This window comes from Drosophila yakuba, chromosome 2L (assembly GCF_016746365.2).
Source record: "Drosophila yakuba strain Tai18E2 chromosome 2L, Prin_Dyak_Tai18E2_2.1, whole genome shotgun sequence".
Taxonomy (NCBI): domain Eukaryota; kingdom Metazoa; phylum Arthropoda; class Insecta; order Diptera; family Drosophilidae; genus Drosophila; species Drosophila yakuba.
The window spans coordinates 7,912,633-7,938,772 of NC_052527.2; the positions used below are offsets into that span (position 1 = coordinate 7,912,633).

General features: G+C 43.8%; 1 protein-coding gene across 2 annotated transcripts; it reads right to left on the reverse strand.

Moving 5' to 3' along the window:
* Positions 1 to 8,254: 8,254 nt before the first annotated feature.
* On the reverse strand, positions 8,255 to 18,870 carry LOC6527267 (homeotic protein spalt-major). 2 transcript variants are annotated; one of them, XM_039370577.2, is made up of 4 exons: positions 18,252 to 18,870; positions 9,780 to 13,651; positions 9,575 to 9,651; positions 8,255 to 9,330 (listed from the first exon to the last, which is right to left on the reverse strand). In XM_039370577.2, exons 1-4 carry the CDS (start codon positions 18,400 to 18,402, stop codon positions 9,327 to 9,329), a joined length of 4,104 nt encoding a protein of 1,367 aa, XP_039226511.1. In that variant the 5' UTR covers positions 18,403 to 18,870; the 3' UTR covers positions 8,255 to 9,326. The 2 variants fall into 2 exon arrangements, with proteins under 2 accessions (XP_039226511.1, XP_002088361.2); XM_002088325.4 differs by having other exon boundaries at positions 9,571 to 9,651.
* Between the last annotated feature and the right edge of the window lie 7,270 nt (positions 18,871 to 26,140).

Consider the following 26,140-nt stretch of genomic DNA (forward strand, 5'->3'; position numbering starts at 1 on the left):
GAAAATTTCTGAATTAAATTCTTTTCGGGCAGTTAATTTGCATGAGAACCAGAGTCCACTTGAGGAATTCTAATGCAAATGCGATGCCATTTTCCGAGAATTGATTGACAACTTTTCGGGCTGCCTAATGCATCTCATTTCAACATTTCGAGAGTCCAGCAAAGACACTTGTCTCGATTCCACTAGACTATCAATGGATTCTGGGAATCTATAAATGCAGCGATACAAAGTGAATGAAATATAGACATCACTCTGATAGATTTTAATAATTAAGCAGAATAATTGATATTTATTTAATCACACTTTTTCACTACGCTCCGATTGAAAGTAACTCTCCTAATAAAAGCCATTACTCATTGGGCAACATGTTGCCAAAATCCCCCGAGTGCCTGGCCCACAATGGCGACCTGTGCAGCAAAAACAAACAACTCCAATCACGCTCCTCAAAGCCACCGAAACAAGACTCATAAGAGCGCGAAACATTTTGTTGTTATTTTGTCTTTGACACCCGAAAAGCGCCAAAAGACCACCCCTCCCCCTCACCTGTATCACCTATAGCGATTTGCACCTGTGCAGCAGGCAACGGTCGCCTGTCGATGGCCAGATGCTGGGCTAGGCTCCACTATCCACTGGTAAGTGCACTGCGAGAAACGCCTGACAGTTAACCTATACTAAAGTTAAAAATTCAAAACACTAAAAGTAAATTAAATAAAATAATTACCTTAAGCAAGTAATTACCTACTGAAGATTCACTCCTTGTTCCATTATTTCTATTTCCATTATTTCTTTAAATTCTTATAAAGTTCACGATATTTTTGGGCAGTGCACTTTCGAGAGTAGACAGGCATATACTTCAATGTACAAATGTTTCGCGCTGTTCGGGCCAATTCAATGAATTTTCGGCTAACTGTTGATGCTGCAGTTATTCTGCAGCCTCGGCTCGCATCAATTAAGAGGTGTGTTGCACGGGCCGAGTCAATTAAGCTGCCGGCATTTTGCTCATGCAAGGGACTTGCCTCCCCCACACCCCCTCCGCAAATCACCGCCCCGCGGCCAGACAGACATCTTCCATAATGCCGCACGATTGCCGATAATCGCTCGGGGATTCCCCTTATGCGCCCCATGTTGCTGGCTGATGTTGCTAGTTGCGCTCGCTGGCAATTTGCTGCAGCAATTCATAATAACTGGGCCCGCTACCACCCACAGGGCGGTTGTCAGACCGCAGGGGCAGTGGGGCTTAAGCCACCAGAGTTGCCAAGCCCCCTTTCCCAATCCCCCCGCCCCCGCCGTGCTTCAAAGTGGAGTTCGCGTCGTCGACTCCAATCGAGGCGAGTCATAGAAAATTGCTGCAATTTTATATTTACAGCAATTGGGCGCAAATGCGAACGGGGAGCTTGGGAGCTAGAGAGCGAGCGAGACGGAGCAAAGGCAAATGTAAAAACATGAACTTAAAAATACATAATTGCATATTCCACCCGGGACAAGTCGACCAACCAACCAGCCAACCGATTGAGCCAACGTTTGCAGCCCCCATTTCCCAGTTCCCCAACTCAGCCGCAATCCCAATCGCAGGCCCAAGTTGGACACACTGGAAACTCGGAGCTGACAAACAAGCGAACACTCATACGTCACGTTGATTGGAAATGCGGCACAGTGGAACCAGATCGTAGGAATTCGAAAGGATTACATTTACTTAGGAAAATATGATATCTCTAGATATTTCAAGACAGCTGCTTTCTAAGTAGAAAGTAAACATTAATTTATCGAATCACTTCAAATATAACATTTTATTTTTGTAACTGATTTTTACATTTTATTAAACATTATTTAATGGATTTCATTTCTCATTTATATTTGAAATATACCATTTTTTAAATAGTATTCCAAAGGAGCTGTGGCTAATAATTGGGTGCAGTGTCCTGCGAATGATTTGATGTAGCGGAAGGCGTCCCACCGACTGTAAACTCAAATTATATATACCCACAAAAAGCCGAAAAAGTTAAAAAAAAAAATAAAAACAACCTCAAGAGCACAGGAACACTTTGCACTCTTCTTCTGCTTTTTTGAGGGGCGAGGAAGACGAAATAAAATAGCAAAACGTTTTGCATCCGCAATAGCAGCAAACAGCAAAAAAAAAAAAAGAAAAAGAAAAAAATAATGAAAATAGCAGCCAACGGAGAAGAAACAAAATCGAGGCAAATTTCATGACAGGCAAGTAATTTTGTTGTGATTTTTTGATTTGACCCAAACACTCGGCTTTGAAAAAAAAGCAACTGGGGCCAACTCACACACACACTGACTCACATGCAACTCGGGTTGAAACGTGCAATTTGTATTTGCTGCCCCCAAACCCCGAACACCAAACCCCAACCCATTTCGCCCCCCGATTTTTCATCCATCGTATCTCCCGAACAAAACGGCAATTATGCCGCGTTTCTGCTCCCAAATCGGGGGAAATATATTTGAAGCGCTTAGATTTGGACAGTGGGTGGCAGGAGTTGACTGGATTCGAGGATTGATTGGAGCTTGGGAGGGAGGGGGGGGGGGGCGGATGGCGTGGCCCCATATCCGGGTCGGTTAGGATTGGGTCTTTGTCCCGTTGATTTACAGCGCTACACAAAACGATGAATCGATGATTCCAGCATGAGAAATTAGATCGACTCGCTGTCTAACTCATCATCAACGGCGTTGGCAACGTTGGCCAGCCCCAAACACACCGCACAGCATTGCCAACAGCGACAAACAAATCACTGGCTTGGCTTTCGAAGAAGAAGAAAAATGGGTGGACATATAGAAAACTGCAGAGATGAGGATTAGAATACTCTTAGAATCAATGATATTCAATAGGTAGTACACTAAAAACCCCAAAGCTTAATAATCCGTCTCAGTTATAATATCATTTACGATCACAATGGTATATAAAGTAATCAAAACTTTAAATTTGTATTACCTTAAATTTTCAGAGCTCTCAAACAAAAATCAATACTATATTTACATTATAGAATCTTCTCTGAAAATACAACCCACTTCCGTTGCTTATTATATTTATATATACATATGTAAGCCTTTCTCAAATTGTGTTAACCCCTTTCGAGGGTATAACGAGCAGCATTGGGATTGAAATTTTGAAAATTGCTGCTGGGATTGCGGGATTGTTGTTTGTGAGCCCTCCCTTGAACCACCGAACCACCGAACCACTGCACCACCGAACCACCTCCTCTGTATCGGGAGTATAAACTGTTGTAATTTTCTAGTTGGCTCTCCGCTTTGCGCTGCGCTGCCGCCTGGCAAAAATTGGTTTGAAAGTTGACTTGCTTTCCAGTGTTTTTCATGTAATCACATGGCCATTTCCCACACCATAACACACCACACCACACCATCCACCCACTGCCACATGCCACCACCCATCACATACATACCTCCCATTGAAGGGGTAAGCAGCCAAGCAGTAAATCGCGCTGACTGCTGCAAATGTCCGGCATCAGCATCCCGCTTAGAATTCCCAAACCGGGCTTTGTCTCTCGCAGAATCTCCATTTCATTCCGTTTCGTCCGTTCTCCATTTTGTTCTGCTCCACGCCCAGGGGGCAGGTCCGATCGCTCCGATTAATGCCTCATCATTTGCAGCGGGAAAACGGGAAAATGTGAAATGGGGAAAATGGGAAATGGGGAAAATGGGAAAGCGTCGCAAATTATCCGACTTCGACGAGGCGTGCCAGCCAAGTCAATCGCCTTCGATTGTCTCCGTCGAGCGATGTGTTGTGCGGCCCAGTCCCGAGTCTCATTTGGCCTAATGGCTGCCAGGATAAGTGCCAGCGAAAAGTGGATTCCGCCTCCTGCGTCTCCTATGTCCTATGTGCAGGATGGCTCCATTCATTGGCTGCTCCTGGATCATATTTAAGTGGAGAGCTTTGAGCTATAATTTAAACGAAGGTGCTTTTTTCAAAATTATTAAATGCTTTTAAAATAAGAAAACTAAGTTTGACCTATCTCTTAAATATTTGGTCTGCTTTATCATATATCTCGAACTGCCTATCTGAACCAGCAGCTAATTTCTTTTTGTCCAACCTATATTTTTCTTATAATCCTAGCTTTATGTCCTTTACACACAAACGTGTGCTGGGGCGTTTTCTGAACGACTTGAGGCAACCGCAAAAGTAAATCGAATAAGCCGCAAAAATATCATACGAATATCAGAGACACAGACTGGCATGCACATCATAAGGCCAATTAATCTGGCAGTGCAATATTATGATGGTGTCGATTACCCAAACAGACAGCCACGAGCCACTGACACGTGACCAGGGCAGGGATCTAGCTTTCTCGAGAGGATGCACATACATGGCTCCGCCAGAAGCAGGCTGTCAGTAATCCCCTGCATAATGTTGCCTAAATGCGAGCGCGTGTCAAATTCGGGCTGCGAATGGACCAGGTCTGCGGATGGATGTTATAGTAGTGCACTGGAAAAAATTAATGTTTACTCATGATAATTAAAAGAATAATGCAAAGTCAAAGTGTGGTATTGAAATGGAAAAAGGAATCGGTTACCTCCTGAAAATAGAGATTAAAAGGAAACCAATTTTGTTTTCCATAGCTATCATAAATCTTAAACAAAATATAAAATATAGTTTAAGTATAGTTTGTATCATCTTAATATAATTGAAACCCATTTCTATTGAGATTGCGCATTAACATTTATTTAAGTATAATTATAAGAATTGCATTCTACATACATATGTAATACTTTTTACTGCACCTGGATAATGCTCTTTAATATCCGTAGAAATTTCCGCTTTTCGCTGTGCAGCTTTCAGGGCTCCAGGAGGAGAGGCTTCTCCTCCAGCTGCCGATCTCTGGCAGACTTCTCTCCAGATCTGCCGACGTCAAAATGCTGAAACCGACTCTTTTTCAGCGGCGACTCAAACTCAAGCTCAAACGGAGGCCGCCTTTGTGCCGAGTTGGGGCCAAAGCCAAAGCCAAAGCCAAATGATGTGCCAAAGTGACACTTGGCGATACACAGATACGGCTACTCAAACACCATTAAGGCGGGTGTTGCATTCAGGGGGGGAGGGGGGTGCAGTTGCAACAAGCATATGGGAGGGGTGGGGTGGTGAAGGGGCTTGGCATATTCCTGTTGATATTTGCAGGAATGATTGTTGGTTTTATTTTATTTTGTGACAATTTCAGCAGCAACAGCAGGAAATAATAAAAATGCAAACAAATCGTTAGATTTTCCTATTGAAGTGTTTTCACCCCCCCCTCGTTTCCCTGGCTCACTATTCGTTTGTCGTTGTGTGTGTGTGTGTGTGTGACTTGGTGTGTGCGAATGGTTGGTGTTGTTGTTGCTGGTGTTATTGCCTTTTGTTGGCCGTGTCGGTGTTGCTGGTGTCGTTGGGCATGTTGTTTAGAGGCACAGTGGAACAACTGTGGCAGTGGAAATATCACTTTCAACAAATATATTTATTTTGAAAAAAAAAACACTGTTAAAAGTTTACTAGGTAATTAGTTTTATAACAATGGGGAAAAGAACGTGGTACTGGCAATATAAACAACTGAATATGCTGAAAGATAATTATATTTCCAAGTGTATATGGTACAGCTCAAAAGTGCTATATAGGTGTATATGTAAAGTCAACAGATTTATATATTTTTGATTCCGAAAGTAACCTGTCTGCTTTAATTTTGAATAATAATAAATGGCATACATTTTTAGATATCGATCGGCACAAACAAAGCAAACGGAAACAGCTTAATGAATTCATGTAATCATTTATCACATATCGGCGGCACAAAAAAATCAGGAAGCGTCGTTCAATTAGTTCCAGAATTCCCGCTCCTGCTGATATCATTTCAATTGGAGTTTATTTATGAGCGCCGAGAAGCGAATACGGCCCACTGTGGCGATGATGATGATGACGTTTGGAAGCTGCGATATCAGAGGCTGAGACGATGGACCCAAGAGCTGAGAACCAAACTGAAGCCCGGCAATTTGTGCAATTTTTCTTGTTTAGATTGTTTTCGGTGTTTGCGTTGTCGCCGGGCTGTGTGTTTGGTTTTTATGCCTGCGATAAGCCCGCACACTGCCCATAACCATTCTCATATTATTTGTAAGGATTTTTGCATTTATTGCCAGCGCTTTCAAGGATTTCCCAGCCCAAACAGAGACCCAAACCCAACACCAACACCAATCCCCACACAGAACCCAATTCCAAACCGTATCCGAATATGGCTGCAGTAGTTATCTTAATAGTTATCAGGCGATTGTTGTTTTTAGTTTTACTGCAGTTAGTGCGTGGATCGGCCACTTTATTCGCCAGTTAAATTTGATGCCATTTAACGGGTTGCGGCAATGGAGACGTTTGCCCCCTCGTGCGGTAAATCCATTAAATTGCCCCAAATTGAACTAAACTAAAGTTGAGAAGGGAGAGCAAAAGGTTGTGACAAAACTGTTGTAAATAAACTGCTGGAATGGGAGCGGCAATTACATGCCTCGAATTAACATCCTTATGGAACAATAACTCAGCTCGAGCTGCCACTGCAACTGCAACCCTCCGTCTGCAAGGGTTGCCCCATATCTCGAGTTGCCTTCCTCATAACGAATGTATCTTCAAGGTGCCGGGAAATGCCGCTGACAGATATACAGGACTACCTACTGCAGATCCTCGGTGCATATTCCCGCCGACAGAGTGATGGAAGGAGCGGAATGATCCCGCCACGATACCGAGTTATTCCCTCATTCCCGTGATGACAGTTTGTCAGTTGACAATCAGCAAGTTGGCATATTAACCGTGTTAATTACTCACTGATGGCATAACTCTGTCATGTATCCGGCAGATACCAAAGTGAAGCAGATGTTGCTTCTAAGAACGGAGCGAAGAAAGTGCCAGGGAAATGTGTAATGGAAGGGTAATTAATCAGGTATAAGAATTTAATAAATATGTAACACCAATCAGACTTTTACCCTAGCAGTCCAGCTTTATTAATAACGGGTGAGATTTCAGCGAAATCTCAAAGTCTTTCTAGTCACACAGAGGTATTTTTCGCTAATCGAATTAGAAATCAAAATTCCATTGTTTTATGACCACCTGGCCGGTGTAAAGATGTAAATGACATTTCCAAATCGAAACCAGTTCAAACATCCATCACAGCCCAGTCGCACAAAAACACACAAAATGGGCCACAGAAACAAACTGGCAGACAAACAATCCGAAAACAATAATAATAACCGACGACACACTCAGAACTCAGCGGGTGTCCGTCATTAAAAAGATGACAAAGCGATGTCAACAGGAAATTTTTTGATTAACGACTAAAATGCCAGAAGAGCCAAGCGATCGGGCTGCGCGATCAAAACGCGTTGAGTGGAATCGAAAATGGAGACAAAAACCAGCAGAAACCGAAATAAGTTAACCAGAAAAAAGCTAACGATCAAAAACCAAAGTCGAAAAAAGCAGGCAGCAAAAATATGTTGAAGGTAAAATATCAATTTAAAAGGCAATAAAAATATTTCATTGCTGTGGATCAGATCAGGCTCTGCTGGCCGCGTCGATACTCAGTTTCGATTTCGAATTAAAAGATTATGACGATAATAAACTTGACTAATCATTTTTATTCATTTTTATTACAGCCAGCCCCAACTGTTACCACGAAAAATCTTGGAAATCGTTTTCTGTTTTTTCCCAGAACCCCAAACGAGATGCAGAGATACGTAGATCCGAAGATTCGAAGATCCCAAAGAAAACTCAGAGAAGGCTTATTAATTTTTCATAACTTAAATACATATATTTATTTGTTCTTCTCAATAGATTCACTTTTATTTGCATTTTTTAGTTTCTGTTTCTGTTTTTGTGTGTTTGTTTTCGCTCGGGCTTGCGTAATAAATTATGAGACTATGCTTAATGCTTACGAACAGAGTACAGAGTGGGATACATTGGCATCCGTGTATAATTTAATTGTGGTAATCAATACAATAATCATACGATCGCTCATAGACTTACTTATCGCTAGGGGTTAATCCTTCCTTCCAATGAAGTGAAATTATAGTGTGAGGGTGTGAGTGTCGGGGTTTGGGGATTGTCCCCTCGGCTAACAACTAAATTAACTATGAATGTTAGATATCTTTTGTGGTTCTTCATCTGTGATATGGAAAGCATTTTGCTGGGGCTTCGATTCGGTTTTTTTCCACCGCCACGCCCCGCCCCCCCGCAATCGTAATTTGTATTTCGTTTTTACATTTAATATCACAATTTCTCATATATATTTTTTTAGATTTTTATTCCATTTGTAGCTCCTAACCCATACTCGAAAGCAAAGTGTTTGGATTTCGAAATGTGTGTGTGTGTTTTAATGATAATAAGTGTGTCTATATATATATACGAAGTATGTACAAGAAGTGGAAAATAAATCTAATTTACGAGTAGTAGGAAACAAAAGCCTGCGCTCGGCGATCGCATCTAAATTTATAGCATGTCATATTATTGCACATTCCAAATAGATTATTAACGTGTATGCTTATGCGTGTGTCTGTGTTGGGGTTTTGGTTATAATATATCATATATATTTATATATACGTATGTACACATGTCTCGCTTAGGTACCTATTATTTTAATATTAGCATATACCTTAAGATCTGCTTTAAATTCGAATTTTGATTTTACTACGCCTTCACTGCCTGCTTCAGCTGCCTCGGATTCGGATTCGGACTCGTATTCGGATTTGGATTTGGATTTAGTTTAGATTCCGTAGTGATTCAGTGTTTGTGGAACATGAAACGCCATCAGTCTCTCCATACCAAGCAGCCTTTGGTTCCAGATCAGCACATCTTTCCATTTGTTTAGCTGGAACACAAATCGCTTTTGATGCATCTTTGGATACGTTTCATGATCCCTCCTTAGTGCGGGTGTACGTGTGCTCACAGCGAAATTCCCCGGCTAGATCATAAAAAATTGTTGTTTATGAAAGTCTCGGAGCGGGACCATAATCGATCATCGATCATTGATCATTTGATCGCATTTTGCAATTGGAAACTTTTTCACTTTTCGCTCGGAAGCACAATCAAGTAATATTTTTGTGGGCAACAATTTATAAATATAAAGATTTGTGTACACGACCGATCTTCACCAGAGTCGAGCTCCTTCTCCCCCTCATTTCGCTCTAAAACTTGAGATCATTTGGTTGCGAGAATCGATTGCATCTTGACTGGGTCTGGACTGCGATCGCCAAACTCTTTCCGGGAGTCAAGTGATCCTGATCGGCGATTAAACCATCTGGATCGGAATCGTGGTAGTGTAGAGTGTTTACTTATTCGCGATCTTCGTTCCACTCACTCATCTGCAATGGGAAAGAGCAAATGGAAACGGATTGGTTAGTAAAAGTGAAGTGATTGGGGAATTTCCAGAGATGGTCATTTGGGGCATGGGAACAATGAAGGGGAAGTATCTATAGTGTCTCCAAAAATTATAAACTACTGATAATAATAAAAAGAAAAAGTGCCAAAAATTACAAAGTGGGTAAAAACAAGCTAAGGGATTCAAAAGGATAGGAGGGGATGGGTGATACTGGAAGACTTACATACTTTACGGCACGATTTCTGAAGGTTTCTTGCTCCATATCGCGGATCTTATGAGTTAGCATGTGTTGCTTCAGGTTGCCCTGCAAAATAAACGAAACAAAAGGAAATTTCCCATTAGTTTTCTAGTTTAAAGTCGGTCGATTTAAGCCTAAGCACCGTATGATTACCACCCCGTAATGAATGTCAAATAAAAGTAACCGTAACTCACCTTGGTTGTAAAGCCGCGATCGCAGATGCTGCACTTGAAGGGCCGCTCCTTGGTGTGGCTCCTGTAGTGGATCTCCAGCGCCGAGTGGCAGGGGAATGTCTTGTAGCAGATGCCGCAGGTGGTGCTGCCGCGCACCCCGCTGAGCGCCAGCGGGTTGAATGGTGCCGCCGGCATCACGGACTGGGCGATCTGGTTCATGGCATTGCACATGTTCTGGGTGGTGGCGGGCGGGAAGAGGGGCAGGTTGGGGAACATGCCGAAGGGCGGGCGGGCGCCCATCAGCGGATTGGGCGGCGGTCCCGCTCCCGGTCCGCCCTCCTGCCGCTGATCGCGAGCTTGCGGCGGGGATTGCCGCTGGGCGGCGGCTGCTGCGGCCGCTGCTGCAGCTGCTGCGGCGGCCTTTTGCTGCGCCTCGGCTGCCTCGCGACGCAGTTGCTCCTGATGCTGATGCAGTGCAGCCATTTGCTGGTGATGGTGGTGCTGGGCAGCTGCTGCCGCTGCCACTGCCGCCTGTTGTTGCATCAAGTGCTGATGCTGCTGCTGCAGATGGTGCTGCAAGCCGGGGGGCAGGCAGTCAATGCCCACGGTGGGCGGCAGGGGTGAGGTCAGTAGGTTGGCGGGGGCATTGCCGGGACCACTGGGGCTCCTGGGCAGGCTGGGTGGACTGATGGGCTTCTCCTTGGGCAAGGGCGATCGCGAGCTGGAACTCGAGGTGGGAGCAGCGCGGGGCGTCAAGTCCAAGGCTCCCTGCGAGGCCTCCGAACGAGCGGGCGAGGAACTGGGCTTGATGGCCAGGGAGGATGCATGTACGCTGGGCGAGGTGGGCGCAGAGGTGGAGCCCACCGAATGGCCATGGCTCGAGGCGGAGGAACGCGGCCTGACGGGATTCGTGTTGACCACACCGGTAGCATCGATTCTCAGCTTCTGCTCGAACAGCAGGGACTTGAAGTCGTCACCAGACCGCGAGCGGTCGCCCTCCTGCTCGAGATGACTATTGGAGAGGTGCTCCGAGGACACATCATCGTCGTAGTCCTCGCCGCAGTCCATATTATCATCCATATCACCCTGCGACGACTCCGAGCCCAAGGCGCCATTGTGGGCGCCATGATTCGGACCCGGAGGACCACCTGGACCGCCGGGTAGAGCGCCGAAGTGGAAGGCAGCCGCAGCGAAGGGATTCATAAAGTGACCGGGCATCATCGAAGGCGGCGGATCCCTGATCTCGGCCGCCTGGATTTGCTCCGGCGTCAGATCCGTGGGCTCACCCGTATGCAATCGGATGTGCTGCTGCAGGACCAGCGCATTGGAGTACTTCTTGTGGCAAACGGGGCACTGGTGGAAGTTTCTCATCGGCGGCCGAATCTTGTGCACCGCCATGTGGGTCTTCAGGTTGCCCTTGGTGGTGAAGGCCCTGCCGCAGATCCGGCACTTGAATGGGCGCTCGCCGGTGTGGGTTCTGTAGTGCATCTGGAGGGCACTCTTGCAGGACAACACACGATCGCAGACGACACACTGATTGGGATCGCTGATCTTCTTGTTCTTCATCAGCTCCTTGAGCTTCATGGTCTCGCAGGTGTTCGAGACCTCGATGAAGTTCTCCCACGAGTTGTCGTTGCTGTGTGGGCGCGGCAGCAGGGCGGCCATCTCGTGCTTGATGGGATTGAAGAACGGCGATCTGGCCATGTGGTGCGGGTGGTGATGCGGCGGCGGTGGAACACCCGGCGGCAGGGCTCCACCTGCGGGCGATCTGATGGGCGAGTGGTGTTCGGGGGAAAGCGTCTTGGCGGTGGTAAAGTTGAGGGGGAAACGCTCCGCAAAGAAATCCTCGCGGGGTGGCAACTGTCCCGGCGTGGGCAGGTGATCCAGGTGGGATTGGGAGCCCGGCGAGGGTTGCGGATGCATTAGGGCGGCCGGCTGGATGGGCTGCACCACTGGCGGATAGCCCATGTGGCTGTGGCTGTGACTGTGGCGGTGGTGATGCGGGGAGCGGTGCTCTGCCGAAGGAGAGGGTGTCCTTCGTGGCTCAATGCGATGGTCCTCCTGTTTAACCTGGTCTGGCTCCTCCTCCACACGCTCCTCCTTGATGCGAACCTCCAGGGGCAGTGGTTCCGGCTCGGGCTCTGAACACTCGGCCATCTCCTGTTCGTGCTCCTCCTCCCGCTGGTCCTTCTCCTCAACGGGCTCGTTCTTAACCTGCGGCTCATCCTCGTCCAATTGCGGCGAGGGCTTTCGCAGATCCGTGGGCAAGTCCTGCGGGAAATATTGGTGTGGCGCCGCTGCTCCCAAGCTCTTCAGGATCTCCATGGGCGGACGATAGAGGTTCTGGAGGCCGGGAAAGGCGGGCGGAAAGGAGGCCGGAGCAGAGCCCAATGGCGGCGGGGCGGGGGAATGGTTGGGAGAGCTATCCGTGGGCGACATTTGATCCAGCAGCGGCGGATGAAACTTGTCCATGTGCTCGGGAATGGGCGTGGCATTCATGGGCACATGGGGGAACTTTTGGGCATGTCGCTGGAAGTGAACCTTCAGGTTTCCCTTGGTGGTGAACCGACTGCCGCACACATTGCACTTGAAGGGTCGCTCGCCAGTGTGCGATCTAATGTGGATCTGGAGCGCCGAATCCGAGCCAAAGACCTTACCGCAGTACCTGCAGCGGTGCTTGAAGAACGGCTCGTTGCGACCCTTTCCCTCACCCGATTTCTCGCCAAAGGCGAAGTCATCAGCCATGCTGTTTGCGAGGATTCCCTGCGACGCGGAGTCCAGCACCTCCTGGGCACGTTTCTGCAGCAGATCCAGCGAATTCGGCTCGGGCAGATCATCGTGGTTGGTGATGATGCTGGAGGCCAGATCGGAACCGAAGGGCAGTGGTGTGTTCTCCATTTCCTTTAGCTTGGCCAGCGCATCCTGTGCCGTATCTGGCTTGTGTGTGTTATCCAAACTCGGTCTACGATTTGGCTGCAACTCGTGGTCATGCTCACGTCTCCTTTTCAGCGACTCAGCTGGAGAACCGGAGGACTCGCGCAGTGGAACACCTGCATTTATCAGATGCTGACGCGCCTTGGCCTCCGCCATTCTGGCCTCCGCCTTCTGGCGCAGTTCCATGTCGGCAATGCGCTCCTCCTCCTCGTACGTATCTGTTTCCTGTTCCTGATCCTGATCCTGCTCCTGATCCTGATCCTCCTCGACATCCTCATCCTGCTTGGCCTGATTGAGGGCCAGCTGCGACTGGAGCTGCTGGATCAGCTGGATCTGGAAGAGCTGCTGCTGTTGCAGATTGAATAGGGTTTGCTGCAGAAAGGCCAGCTGCTTCATGGCAGCCTCATTGTCGGCTCCAGTCGCACCATTCGCAATGGTCTTGGCCGCAAACTGGGCAATGGCCATTTGCATATTCTGTATGGCCTCCAGGGTGACCGGTGCTCCTGCTCCGACCGGCAGAGTTACCTCCGTGGCGGGCAGCGCACTGCTGGGTGCCTCATCGTGCATCTCCACATCCACCTCGACGTCCTTCTCCTTCTCTGGCGCCCTCTCGGTTGCCGCCTCCTCGGCACTGGCCTCCGCCACCGGTGAGCTCGGCATGGAGCCACTGGCATTCGGTTCCCGCTCCTCGGAACTGGGCTTTGTCATCGCCACTCGGTTGTTGTTATCCTCAACGGGCTCTATCTCTGATTTCGCCTCGAACTTGATATCGTTCTGGTGCTCTGGGTTGCTCTGCTCTGCTAAGCTCTGCTCTGGAGCACTCTGCTCCTCGTGCTGCTCCTCGTGGTGCTGCTCGTGGTGCTCCTCCTCCGGTTCGGGACTCCGGCTGGGACTGGCCGTCGTGGTGGCCGTGGTCAGTGGCGAGCAGCCACCATTCTCCTCCTGATCGCTACCGATGTCTGAAAAAGCAGCCAATAACATTCTCAAATTAATTAGGATAGGATTTAGGTAAATGCTATTCAGTATAAGCTGTTTTTTTGACATTCAAATAAAATGTTTATTAGATTTATGATTATGACTTTCTCTCAAACACACAATTTTGTTTAACTGCGCCTGCTTTAAGGTAAATCGTAGTAAATTATTAATGTAACAATTACAAATGCTGTTTATACGAGTATGGCATACATTTTCATATGTTTTTCTCCGCATGCCAAAGATGCGCATCGGATGCAGTTGGAGTGCAACCAAAATAGTCAGAAGCTGGTTGAGATTGTTGCCCATTTCCCGATAACTCAACTACCTGTTAACTGCCCCTCCCCCCCCTGCCCATGTTGCATATGACTTAATCGGCGGCAATTGTTCATTGCAATGCGTTAAAGTTGCAGCTAGTTGCTGCAAGTTGCTGCTGTTGCTGTTGCTGCTGCTGCGGCTGTTGCAGTTGCCGCTGCCAACTGAATGCAATTACACTTCTTGTTGAAGCATGTGTTCTCTCTCCTTTTCCCTCGATCGCAGCTGTTTTTTGCTTTCTGCCCACAATTAGTCCCCAAGTCCATCGCTGGCAGTTGCAATTGTTGCTGTTGCTGCTGCTGCTGTTGCTGCTGTTGCTGCTGCTGTTGCTGTTGCTGCTGTTGCTGCTGCTGCTGTTGCTGTTGCTGTTGCTGTTGCGGCTGGCCGACTGATGCTCACTTGTTGCCAGGTGAGCTGTCCAAAGGGGAGAAAGCAGTTGACAGCCGTTTGGCCTGGTCCAGTGCCTCTGACTAATTAATCGCGGCGGGCCTAAAAAGCAAACCAAGTCAAAGATTGGTCCACCAGCAACATGGCCAACAACATCAGCAACACCAAAAGCAACAGCAACAGCAACAGCATTAGTAATACTTTAGCAACTTTTGCCGCACACGCACATAAAATATAATTTATGATAAGTCAGAGCCAACGAACTGGGGCCACACACTCGTTCGTTCGTTCGATATATATAATAAAACATATTTCTGCACAAATCAAACGAGTTGGGCGAGTTTTCTGTTGTCTGTTGTCTGTTTCTGTTTTCGTCCACAAAAGATACACAGATACAGCTACAGATGGAGCTACGGCTTCAGATTCCGATTCAGCTTCAGATACACGGATGGCAAAGTACAAAAAAAAAAAGAAGAAAGATATGCAGATAGAGCGCGCCTGGTCACTATCAGCACCATTTGCATATCGATCGCATTTATATTATTTGTATGATTACTTTTCGGAACAGAATTCAATTTAAAGATCTTTTTTTCGCCGCCTAACGTTCAATTAAAAACGCCTGCAATTGCAGTTCAAAAACGAAACCGCTCGACTGGAGGAGTTATGATTATGATTGCTGATAACTGAAGTGTATTTTAATTAATTGAAATTAATTATAATGTTGCCATAAAGCTTTCAAGCGGCGGCAACACGCAAGCCCAAAAACAAAACCACTTCCAATTATGACGAACATAAAATTGTCTCGAACATGGTTAAGTCATTTTGCAATTGGTAATAAAATTGTTAAATTTACAATAACAATAAACGCAGCTTGTTTATTGTGTTGGTGTTTGTGTTTGTGTTGCCCTGTAAAGACAGGGAGATATTGCTCCTCGTCGGAGGCCATTGCCTTCGGATTTCGATCCGAATTCGATTTGGATTTGGGTTTGGATTTTGGTCTTTAGTTTCCTCGCATCGAAGGCGTGGGCGCCCAAACAAAATATCCAAACATTTAACTAAGTCTATATATATTCCGATCTGCCACCGAGTGTAAGTGTGTGTGTGTGTTGGTGAGCCGTTTAAAGATTTATTTTTTGTCTACCAGAAACGAGCGTATTTCGCTCCACTGACAACTGGCCAGGTTCTGTATTTGTATCTGCCAGATAAATAAATATGAAATTGTGAAACGAGACGAAATTATATATTTCCCATTGTTGAAGAAGCAGCACCCAAACCGCTCCTATATAAATTCAATCGTGCAAGTTTAAAGGTGGATTAAGTCAAGCCATAAATTCGCGCAGTGTCTGTTGGCTAAATTCAAATGAATTATTCCCGCTCCTCGTGCGCAACTAAATCGAATAAATCCCTCGTTCACAAACGATTGAAGAGTTTTTTCCGAGGGGCGGGGGAAGGTGCCTCCCTTAAATACTCATAATTGCTAACCCAGTGTGTCCATCAACTCATTAACCAATGTCAACTTTTTGGCATTTTGTGTGTTTAAATATTTTCAACAATATTTGGCTGCAAATAAATTGTGCTTTGGTTTATTTCTGCTTTCAGCACATCCATTTTTTACCCGAACTTCGGATGGTGAGAGCTGGTAAAGTAAATTAATTGCAATCCATTTATTTCTAGGAATATGAAAGTATTGCCAACGGAATTTATTTCTCTAATTTATACGTAATTACATTTTTTGTATGCAGACTGTAAAAATTAAAGAATTTAACTTTTGATTTGTTATTGGTCTTAAGAAGTCGTTTAAAATTCAAAACTTTAACTCTAAATTCTTATAATTCTGCCAAAATAGTATTGATTTATAAGGCACGACTTTCTTTTATATTTGTATAGATAAATAATATCAGTTTATTTATCCACAAGCCAATGACACTTTTTCTTTCTGTGTGCTGAACTCGAAATTCCCTTGGATCCGTACCTTTACCTCGACATTTTTCAGTTCATTCCTCTAGCACTGACTTTTGCATACGCCTCGACTTTAGTTCTGGGCTGACTTTCAATTATTCCATCATCATATTCAATATGCAAATCGCTGCGAACCAACCGTGAGCCCGCTGGCCTGAGGTGAAACAAATGTTCAGCCAATTGGAAAATGTAAAATCAAAAAACGAAAAAAAAGAAAGACATGCGAATAAACTACATAAAGTATACGCAAAGTGAGTTGAAAAAAAAAGAAAAACAGAGAGTGTGTGGCATAATTGAATAATATATCCAAGTCCGGTCTGATCGGATTTGGCTGCCATAGGTCAGAAAGGGGAAGAGCGCAGCAATTGAATTTTAGGTTTTTCATACATTTTTAATAGGAACAGGGAAAAAAAAAGAACGGCCAAATCGCATAAATAAAAATAATTAAATAATTAATGCCATTAAGTTATGCGAGCGCGACTTCGATTACAAAGCAAAACGACACAAATTGATGAGCATTTCCATATTCACAGAATTGGCTTTGCACTGACCACATTGCATGTTAAGGTATATAGTCCATATAAATCATATGGAAATAAGCGCCAGCTCACTGCGAGTCTGCTGCGATTTTCATTTTTGCAATATTAATTTAATTTATTATCCCGCACTAATGAGTTAACATTTATTAATGCGCCAGCCAGCAACAACAACACACGTGAATAAACAACTTATATACCTATGTATGTATGTATATGCCATACGCATATGATGTATATATGCGGTGTATAAATAAAAATCGCGCCAAACAAAATGATGAAAAAATATCCCCATCTTTACGCATACAAAACTTTATGTGCTCTCACTTGTAAATATGGATGCTTTCACATAAGCAGGAAAACTGTGTGAAATTTGACTTAATTTTTTGAAACGCCATATCCAATATGGCCCCACTTCCCGTAGTCGTAAAATTCACTTGATTCAACAGCCTCACTAATTTCAATAAATATAATTAAGTTCGCTGGGATGCAAATGTCCGAGTATCGAAGCTTTCAAAACCAATTAAAGAAACACGCCTGCCGAGAGGCCTCCAAAAATTAAACATAACACCGCGTCCGACTTATTTCAGTGCCTTTCCCAAAAATGAGCCGAAGCCATATTTAAATCATATCGTTTTTAAGTTGCTCCATTAAAACGAAATCGATTTTTGATTTATCATAAAAAACAAGATCGCAAAGGGGGCGCGGGGAAATTAACCAATAGAAGCTGTTAACGTTTGAATTAAATCAAATCGAATCAAATCAGAAACTGGAAATGCAAAACCGAAGAAATATGGTTTAAATGTATACATATGTCCATATAATCGGATGAAAAACTGGTGCATTTCTCAATTTGAATATACCATTTTTTTTTTGTTTTTCGACTTGATAAGCTATATGCTTTTGAATTTCTATTAAATGGCCTACCTACGATTTCTGCCTCCGATGCCACTATTATTTATGTTTTCCCAAAAATGTTCGTTTCCATTTCGGAGTCTTATCAGTCAAATGGAAAACGGTTGTTGTAGTTGGGAAAACTTTAGAAAACAATAATGACAAATTGGTCAACTAATCTTAAATGGTTCAGTTATGCATACAAATGGGTTTCGTTTTGGAAAATGTTGTTTTAAGTTCCGCTGATGGGAAAATACTTTCTAATTTGCGGTTTTTGATTTTTCTAGAGGAATGACAAATAGGATAACCAAATATAAAAGGCAGCCGCCTAGCTGTTTGTTAAATATTTGCGACTCGACACGTTTTCGAAATATCAAATTTTGTGTCTATTAGAAATTTCAATTATGTCAAAAAACATATAAGACATTCCTTTCAACAAGTTTTCTTATTTCCCAGTGATTGAATGTTTTGCTCGGTAAATAGATTTTCAGCTCACCTTTGTCGGCGCTGCGAGCGCGATCCTTCAGCTGTTTGACAATGCCATATTTCACTGTACCAAATTGTATCATTTTATTGATGGTCTCCTGGTGATTATCCTTGAAGTCACTACGCATCGCACACAGAACGTTGGACAGGTGATTTTTCATCAAGAGAACTTTTTGCTAGCACTTTTGCGTGAGTGTGTTTTTGGTTTTGGTTTTCATTAACTCAGCTTGATCATTGCACTGTGTTGTTTTTTTTTTTTTGGTTTATTTTCGTGGGGGAAAAATAACTAAATTCTAGTTACTTGTAGCACTTTTGTGTTTTGTGTTGTTTTGCCGTCGGCAGTGGGAAACGCGTATTACCGCTGGCCTTTGCGCGAGTTTAGCTAATGTATCGTGTTTAGCTGTTGACCAAAAACTATAGCTGCCCGTTGATTGTCATCGTTAGTGGTAATTTTCAATTTTCGCGGCACTTGAGGGAAATATCTTGTGTAAATCGATGGAAAACTCGCCAAAAACAGAACTGAGTGCGCGTTACGCATACGCAACGTGTTACGAGTGCGGCACTGAGAGAAATCGAGTGCTCGCTGCGAACGTTCAGCAACGCGCGTCCAAACAAGAGTGACACAAACAATAACAGCCGCCACGAATAACAGCCGCCAGAAGTCGTCGGGCGCTCGGCTTCGTTCGGCTGCCTTCGTGAGCAACCGGTTTGTGTGCGAGTGTGCGTGCGTGTGTGTGTGTTATTACATCCTGACAATCACTATCACTCAGCCAACCCACCTAGTGCTCACTCACACACACACACACACACATGCACGCACGCTCTCCCGCTCGCATTTCATATTATTTTTCATATGCGCCTCTCGCTCGCTCTCATCATAATTTTTATTAAATTGCTGTTACTGTTACTCTTGCCGGCCCGCTCACACCCTCGTGCTTTTTTTCCCTTTACTTTCTGCCTCGGGATGCTCAGTCGCAGTCGCTGTTTTTACCTGAGAGACGTTTATGAAACTTGTTCGGCGAATTATGAGCTGCTCTCCTTCTTTCCCTCTCTCTCTCTCTCTCTCGCTCGCTCGCTCTCAGGCTGTCTCGTGAATGAGAGCACAAAAAAGAAGAAGCAGCGAGACTTCCTTCCGCCTTATGCGGCTCACCTTTGCGCCATTGTTGTTGTAGTGCCCCATCTCGCTCGCTCTCTCGATTAATAATTTATCATAATTTATGGGAGGGGGCTCCCCCCGCCAGAGGGCCCTTGGCAGCATGCCATCTCGCTCGCTCTCCCGTCTAAGAGCCTGCCATTTGTTGCGCCCTCTTTCGCTCACTCGCTTACTCCCTCTCTCTCGCTCACCATTCGCCGTCTCGCTCGGCAGCGCAGTTATGAGCGTTGTTGTTGCCTTTTTTAATTTCGGTTTATAAGATTTTGTGTTCTTCGCTATTGTTCGTATAAAAACCCCCCTTTTTATCGGGGAATTCTGACTTGGGTGACTTCGCTTATTCGTCAGTTCCTCGACGTGTGTGTATGTGTGTGTAAGGTGCTCACTTGTGTGTGTGTGAATGTGAATATTATGAACCATTCATCAAAATGATTTCTTTTTTTTTTGGGCTTTGTGACTTTTGGGCAACTCCCACTTCTTTAATTATTTTCGTTGGCTCTCTGCAAATGAGGAATTTGTAGCATTTCAAGTCTAGGTATTAAAAACTTTCGTACCAGTTCCCATTTTAATTGCAAATGTTCTTTTGTCTGCCTGAAACACCTGGCGATACCAACTTTTTGCTTACATTTTTTAAGCCGCACAAAAAGAAACACTTGCCAAATGAGTGAGTTATGATTGATTGAGCGGTAAATGTTAAGGTTTTCATGGTTTCTTGATTCGATTGTGAGTAAGCTTCAGGAACTGCTGATTTTTTGTTATAAATCCATTAGGCAATTGTATGATCTTTAAAAGTTTTGGTCTGTTTTTAAAGCATTTAAATGATGTGATTGAAATAAAACTTTCATTAAAAGTCTTATGAGTGATGATTTGATGATTTATAGTGAGTCTTAAAAAAACAGTACGGAATGATCTTTTACACCCTTTTGTAAATAGTTAAAAACTTCTTATGTGTCTAAGAATATGTATATAATGGGATACTTTTGTAATTTAAGAAACTCTAGGCTAGGGAACTACCATCTAGGATTCGGTGCTATGTATGGTTGTATGTACTTCCACCCAGAAATTGACTTTATTACCAAAACACCAGGAATGCGATGGAATCATCTGAGAAAGAGAGGGCACGAGGGTCCTCGGGAAAAACAACAATAAGCTGAAATAAAAGGAGCATTAATAATGCTGCTGGCGTCGGCGTCGCTGCCGCCAAGTGGGCGGTGAGGCTAGGGGGGCGGGCCAGGGGGGACTGTCATAAATTTCGGGGAGCGAGCGAAATCGGATGAGAGCGCCAATAAAATGCAGAAAACAGGAGTAGAAAATAATACGTATTAAGAGCGAAAGAAAGACGGCAAGTAGAAAAAAATGAGAAAAGGATGTGGAAAGGGGGCTGGCGGGTTTGATTGCGAGAGGGTGTGGAGGGGAGGGGAAAGCCACCTTGCGCACCAGTAAGAAAAAGCCACCAGCACCAGCAGAGAGCATAACGGAGTGTGTGTGTGTGTGTGCGAGAGAGGGTTTGTTTATGTACAGGGCAAATACATAATTCATAACGCTCATATTCGCTCATTTTGCAGCAGCCTCGACCAACGAAAAAGCGGATCTGCCCTTTTCATATCTGCCATCATATTCACACCCACACCACGGCATTGTCGAAACACACACACACGCGCGCTAACACACATCGCTGTCACACCAACGCTCCCCCACCCCCACCAACACTCACACACACACACAGCGACAGCGCAGACAAGTTTTTGATAGACTCTCATAATCATAACGAAAACAACAACAGCGCATCGCTGCGTCTCGCTCTTCGACTGCCTACAGGTTGCCTTCTCTCTCCCTCTCCCCTTCCGCAGACACCAACACCATTGCACAAATGCGCGCTCTGCGCTCATTTTCGAAATGCCAGACCAGCTATTTCTGTCGCACTCTCACTCGCTGTATCTCCCAGCAGCGCTGTTCCTCTCCACTGTTAGTGCTAAAACTCTTATACGCCCTTAACATAGCATGCTTCGAAAATGTTGGATATTCGAAAGGGGTAAAAGTGCTTGTAAGAGTGCTGTTATTAAGTCAATGCTCTGCTACTTGAACATGAAAACTAACTTCTCTGCGAAGTTTCTCAAATTGCGACTTTATTTTTATAATAAATCGTATTATAGCACAACGTATTATATGTGTACTTAATTTTTCCTTTATGTACAATTTTGTTTATTTATGGTTGATATACGGTAAGTTATGTGTAGCTATAATTAAACAATCTTCAAACCCCATTAGCTTCATAACCATAAACCACGCAATTTTTTTATATTTATTCGCCTTAGCTTTTAAAGATCTGCCATAAAATTGATTAATTTACTCAAAATGCGAAATATTTGTACATATTGGGTTTATTTATTATTTAAAGTTCGAATTCAAATAGCAATACCTAACTCTCAGAACTACTTCCCGCCATTCTATGACTCAAAATAAGTTAAAGAATTACAGTTCTTAGCTCCCCATCAATTATTCATTGCCTTCGGTTGATTTCCCCATTCCATTAAAAACAATAATCAAAAATGCAATCGTTAAGCTCCGGTTTTGTCACCCCAATTCGGAAACCCTTTCGTCCCGAATGCCTCATACCCTGGGTCGTTAATCTGCAGTCCGAATTTCAATATTGCTTTGCGGTCTCTTTGTTGCCCTAATTTAAAATCCACAACGAAAACAACAGCAATATCCGAAAGTAAAAAGAAAACACAAATTAAACGCAACTGAAATAAAATAAAAAACGGAATTACTTCCGCTCGGTTTCGGATCGCTTTCCCGGGCAGATTTATGGGGCAAGGCACTCACAAGATCCTGCCGGCGGTTGCCTCAGAGTCCCCGAGGAAAAGCGGCTAGGAAAATGGACTCGAAAGTGAATGGGAAAATGAAATGAAATGCGACAAGCATTCCAAGTGCCCGGCGATCTTCGGCATAATTATTGGCCAAAAGGGAGTTTTTCCGAGCCTCAGGCACGTTCGTTTCCCCTTTCCCCCTTTCCCACTTTTTAATTGCCGATTGCGTGTCCTGGCAAAAGGATTAGGCCGTTTGTTCTGGCCGCTCGCGCTTTTCACACTTGTCTCATTGCCGCTCATAAAAATTATGGCAGTGCAGCCGCTAATTTCAATTTCCGCCGTAGATGGACATGCGAAGTTTTGGGGCCTAGAGGTGAGCAAAGTTCGTGAGTTTTAGAAAATTACAAGGATTTTCAAAAGAATAAATGTATATTTATATTTGTTGGCTAACATAATACTAATTTATGAAATTACAATAAACATGGTTTATATATATCTTGGACTAGTGCAAGTTGATGTAACCTGCAATTATTCATGCGGTACAAGGTGCCTTCTTATCACGAGGCCATCTTTAGGATGCATATCAGTGCTCTGCGCATGCGTGACTCCATTTTGGAGACGTGCCCACTTTCGTGGAGAGCTCGCCGGTGGGGATTACGTGATCCAAGGGGGAAACGAGGGAGTTGGAATCGGGGGAGTGTTGGCTTGGGGTGCGTTTTATGGCTTGGATCGAGCTACCGTTTTGGAATTTTAACAATTTCTAGCGAGTTTTATTTGATTTTAATGTTGAGCATTTTTGCCGCCTTTGTGGTTCAGTTCGCCTTCAGTTCCTTCACTTAAACTAATTACAAATTCAAATCGCATTCGGCTGAGAAATTTTCTATCAAAATGCGAACTCATTTAAATCGCCTCGAAAACGTTTGATGTTTGGTTTATGAGCCTCTCGTTTCAAACACATTTCTTCGTCAAATTTTTTTCTTTGCCCAGGTTATAAACGATATTATTGTCGGCATATGCAGGTTCTGAGATTGAAATTAAATTTCGGAGATTGGAGTTTAGATTAGTCGATCCATGGGTTGAGCATACTTAAGTGGAGTAACAATTTTCTGGGTTACATTCAAAAAAAGATTTCTTTTAGTGAATGGTCACTTTATTTATTTATTTAATTAGTTATATAAATATCCGAATTTTGATTTCCCATAGCTTAAGCTGGAATCCTTTCCCAAGAAATAAAACCCTAATGCCTGCTTATAATCTCGCTGTATCCCCACATATCATCACCGTTCATTACTACAGGTCTCATGTCAATCACTTGGATGAAGTTAATCGGTAGTCGAATTGCTGATTTGGAGACAAAGCAATTGGGGAATTTTGTGAAGATTGAAGAAGTCGTAAATCTCGACGGTCTGCGACGGGGGAGCTAATAAAAAAAAAAAACAGAAAGAATGCATTTATGGAGTCCTTTAATAAACTGATAGTCGGGATCGTCAGTTCGTCGAAAAGTTTACAACTCCGCAACGCGATAAAGATTTTTATAGAGCGGCATTTAAATATTGCCGGACATCAAGCCAGGTATACATAATTGCATATAAATCAATGCGCCGAGAAGGGTAGATGCATAATGATATCTTCATATAGGTATAGGTATGCTATAGGTATAGGGATAGGTATGGGTATGGGTCTCAAAGTCGATCAATATTTCATTGATAGACCCGAGAGGACACTGCGGGCAAAGGAAAAGCGAAAGCGAAAGCGAGAGGAACGGAAAATACGGGGAGAGATAAGGAAAATGTCAACAACTCTGAGGCTTGGCCATAAATTTGCCCTTCCCCACAGAACTCATTCCTTTGCCTGTTAGGCAATATTAAAAAAGGATTTCCCTTTGTCTTAGCTCCAGCAGTACATAAACGTCGAGCAATAATAATTAAATACAAAAAAAAAAAAACACACATTGAAAATGAGGGAACCTTTTTTACCTGACCTGATTTTCAAGTTCGTTTCGGTTTTTGGTCAATGAAATGCAGACAATTGGCGACAAAACTATCGATCGAGTTGACAAAAACAGAATTATGAACTCAAACAGGTACAAAATCGACTCGATGATCGTGAGGCGCCGTCGATAGTCTGGGCCCACTCATAACTCTCATGCGACTGGGTCCGATAAGGATTGGGTGCCCATCGTGGCGCCGATGTCCTTGCGGATGTCCTGTCGTCCAGGCAAAGGCGACCTGCAGGTGTCCCAGACGCATTTGTTATTGTTTCGCTTGTCGCTTTTTTTTTAAAGTTCCTGCGCAAATCGAATCAAATCAAAACTCATCAAATATTTGACATCATTTGATTTGAGTGGCGAGAAAACCAAGTGTTTCCAGGGCAGCGGAAAAGCATCTAGAAAGGCCTTCAAGGAGACACTGGAAAAATTCTATGACAACTTCATATCTATGCATTTTTTAAAGAGATTATAGCTGCCATTATGACATTTTTTATTTAATTAACATTTCCAATGTTATTTTTTCCTAACTTTCAACTATACACTTTGGATTGGGTGTAGGTGATTAGATGAAATTCTATTATTTTTAAAGAACTTTGCATTAACACGTTTTTAGTCAAGCTGTAAAACCGTAAAGTTCTACGGTAAACGTATAAGTGAATATGCTTATTTTGTATTTATTAGGATCATTTTTTTCGCAGTGTGTCGCCAATCGCTCCTCACGCACGCATAATTTCTGAAGAGGTCCTTCAGCCCATCATCTCCATCTCCATCTCTCGGCTACCCGGGCACTTCTCTACTTCTCCTCTCCAGTTGAGAGTCGAGATTTCATTGTTGGCTTCCTTTGTCAATTGCACTCATTTAGCGCGATTTCTGAAGCCCCTCCTCGTTACACATTTGTTGCATTTATTTATTTATGTGCTGAATGCTGCGAAAATTATATTTGCCCAGCCCACTCGAGAGTCGTTCGTTTTGATTGCGATTGCGATTGCTCCTTGTGGCCAGCCGCACAAATCACTTCAAAAATTTGTCGAGTGCCATTGGTGCGGGGAAGTGACAATCTTTTGTATTTTCGCACTCGCGTGTGCAATTCTCGCAGTGCAAATATGTGGCAAAAATGTATCGAATTATGCTGTCAATTAAGTTGTCCGCAAAGTTAAGGGCTTTTCGTTAACAATGTGCTAGAAAAGCGGCGAAATTTAAATTTTTACATTTAAAACCAAGTTACAAGTGCTGTTTGTGGTTAGGCTGCACTTAAGAATTAGTTAATATTATGATTATTTAAACATAACAACATAAGGGCTCTTTTATTCCCGAAATTCTTTATAGCTACTTTAAATATTGTGAAAAATTTGTTTTGTCTCAAGAATTTCTACAGAGTGGTGTTCTTTTGTTAAAGAGGTACTTTCATTTGCTAATCTAACAAAGATCCTAAATGGGTTTTTAAATCTACAGAATGAAAATCAAATTGTGCGAAAGGTGAAGCAATTAGATAGTAGTAAAAGTAAAGTGTTTAGGAAAAGTAACAACAATGGTTACGTTTAAAGGATACCGCCTCAGTTATAATAGTCAAAGTGATCCTCACCCTGAATTCATCTTATCATTCGGGTGTCCTGCAATTAAGAGACACATGATGTCAGACATTATTCCCAGAAGACGAAAATCATAGTTTAAACCTTTCGCTCAATGAAACAACAGTAGCCCATGTGAGAGCCATAAAAACTATGGAAAGCTATAGAAAGAAATCCAAATTAGATCTCGAAAATTAGGCGCAATTAGAGGCAAATTCAGTGAGCTCTTCGAGGCGATAAGGCTGCCAAAAAAGCAGAAGGCGAAGACATAATTGGGCTTAATTGCACAACTCTCCGGGAAATAAACAAATGCTATCAGATCGATCCGTGGAGAGAGGGTTTTACGAGCGCGTGTCAGAGGCGGACTTTGGGTGAAAGCGG

Excerpts from the sequence above, each read along its gene's own strand:
- LOC6527267 (XM_002088325.4), bottom strand. The coding sequence starts at position 18,402 with ATGAAAAATCACCTGTCCAACGTTCTGTGTGCGATGCGTAGTGACTTC. Across the intron at positions 9,652-9,779 it reads ATCGCGGCTTTACAACCAAG|GGCAACCTGAAGCAACACAT; the intron begins GTGAGTTACGGT and ends TTTATTTTGCAG. Across the intron at positions 9,331-9,570 it reads GAAATCGTGCCGTAAAGTAT|ATGAGTGAGTGGAACGAAGA; the intron begins GTAAGTCTTCCA and ends TTCCCATTGCAG.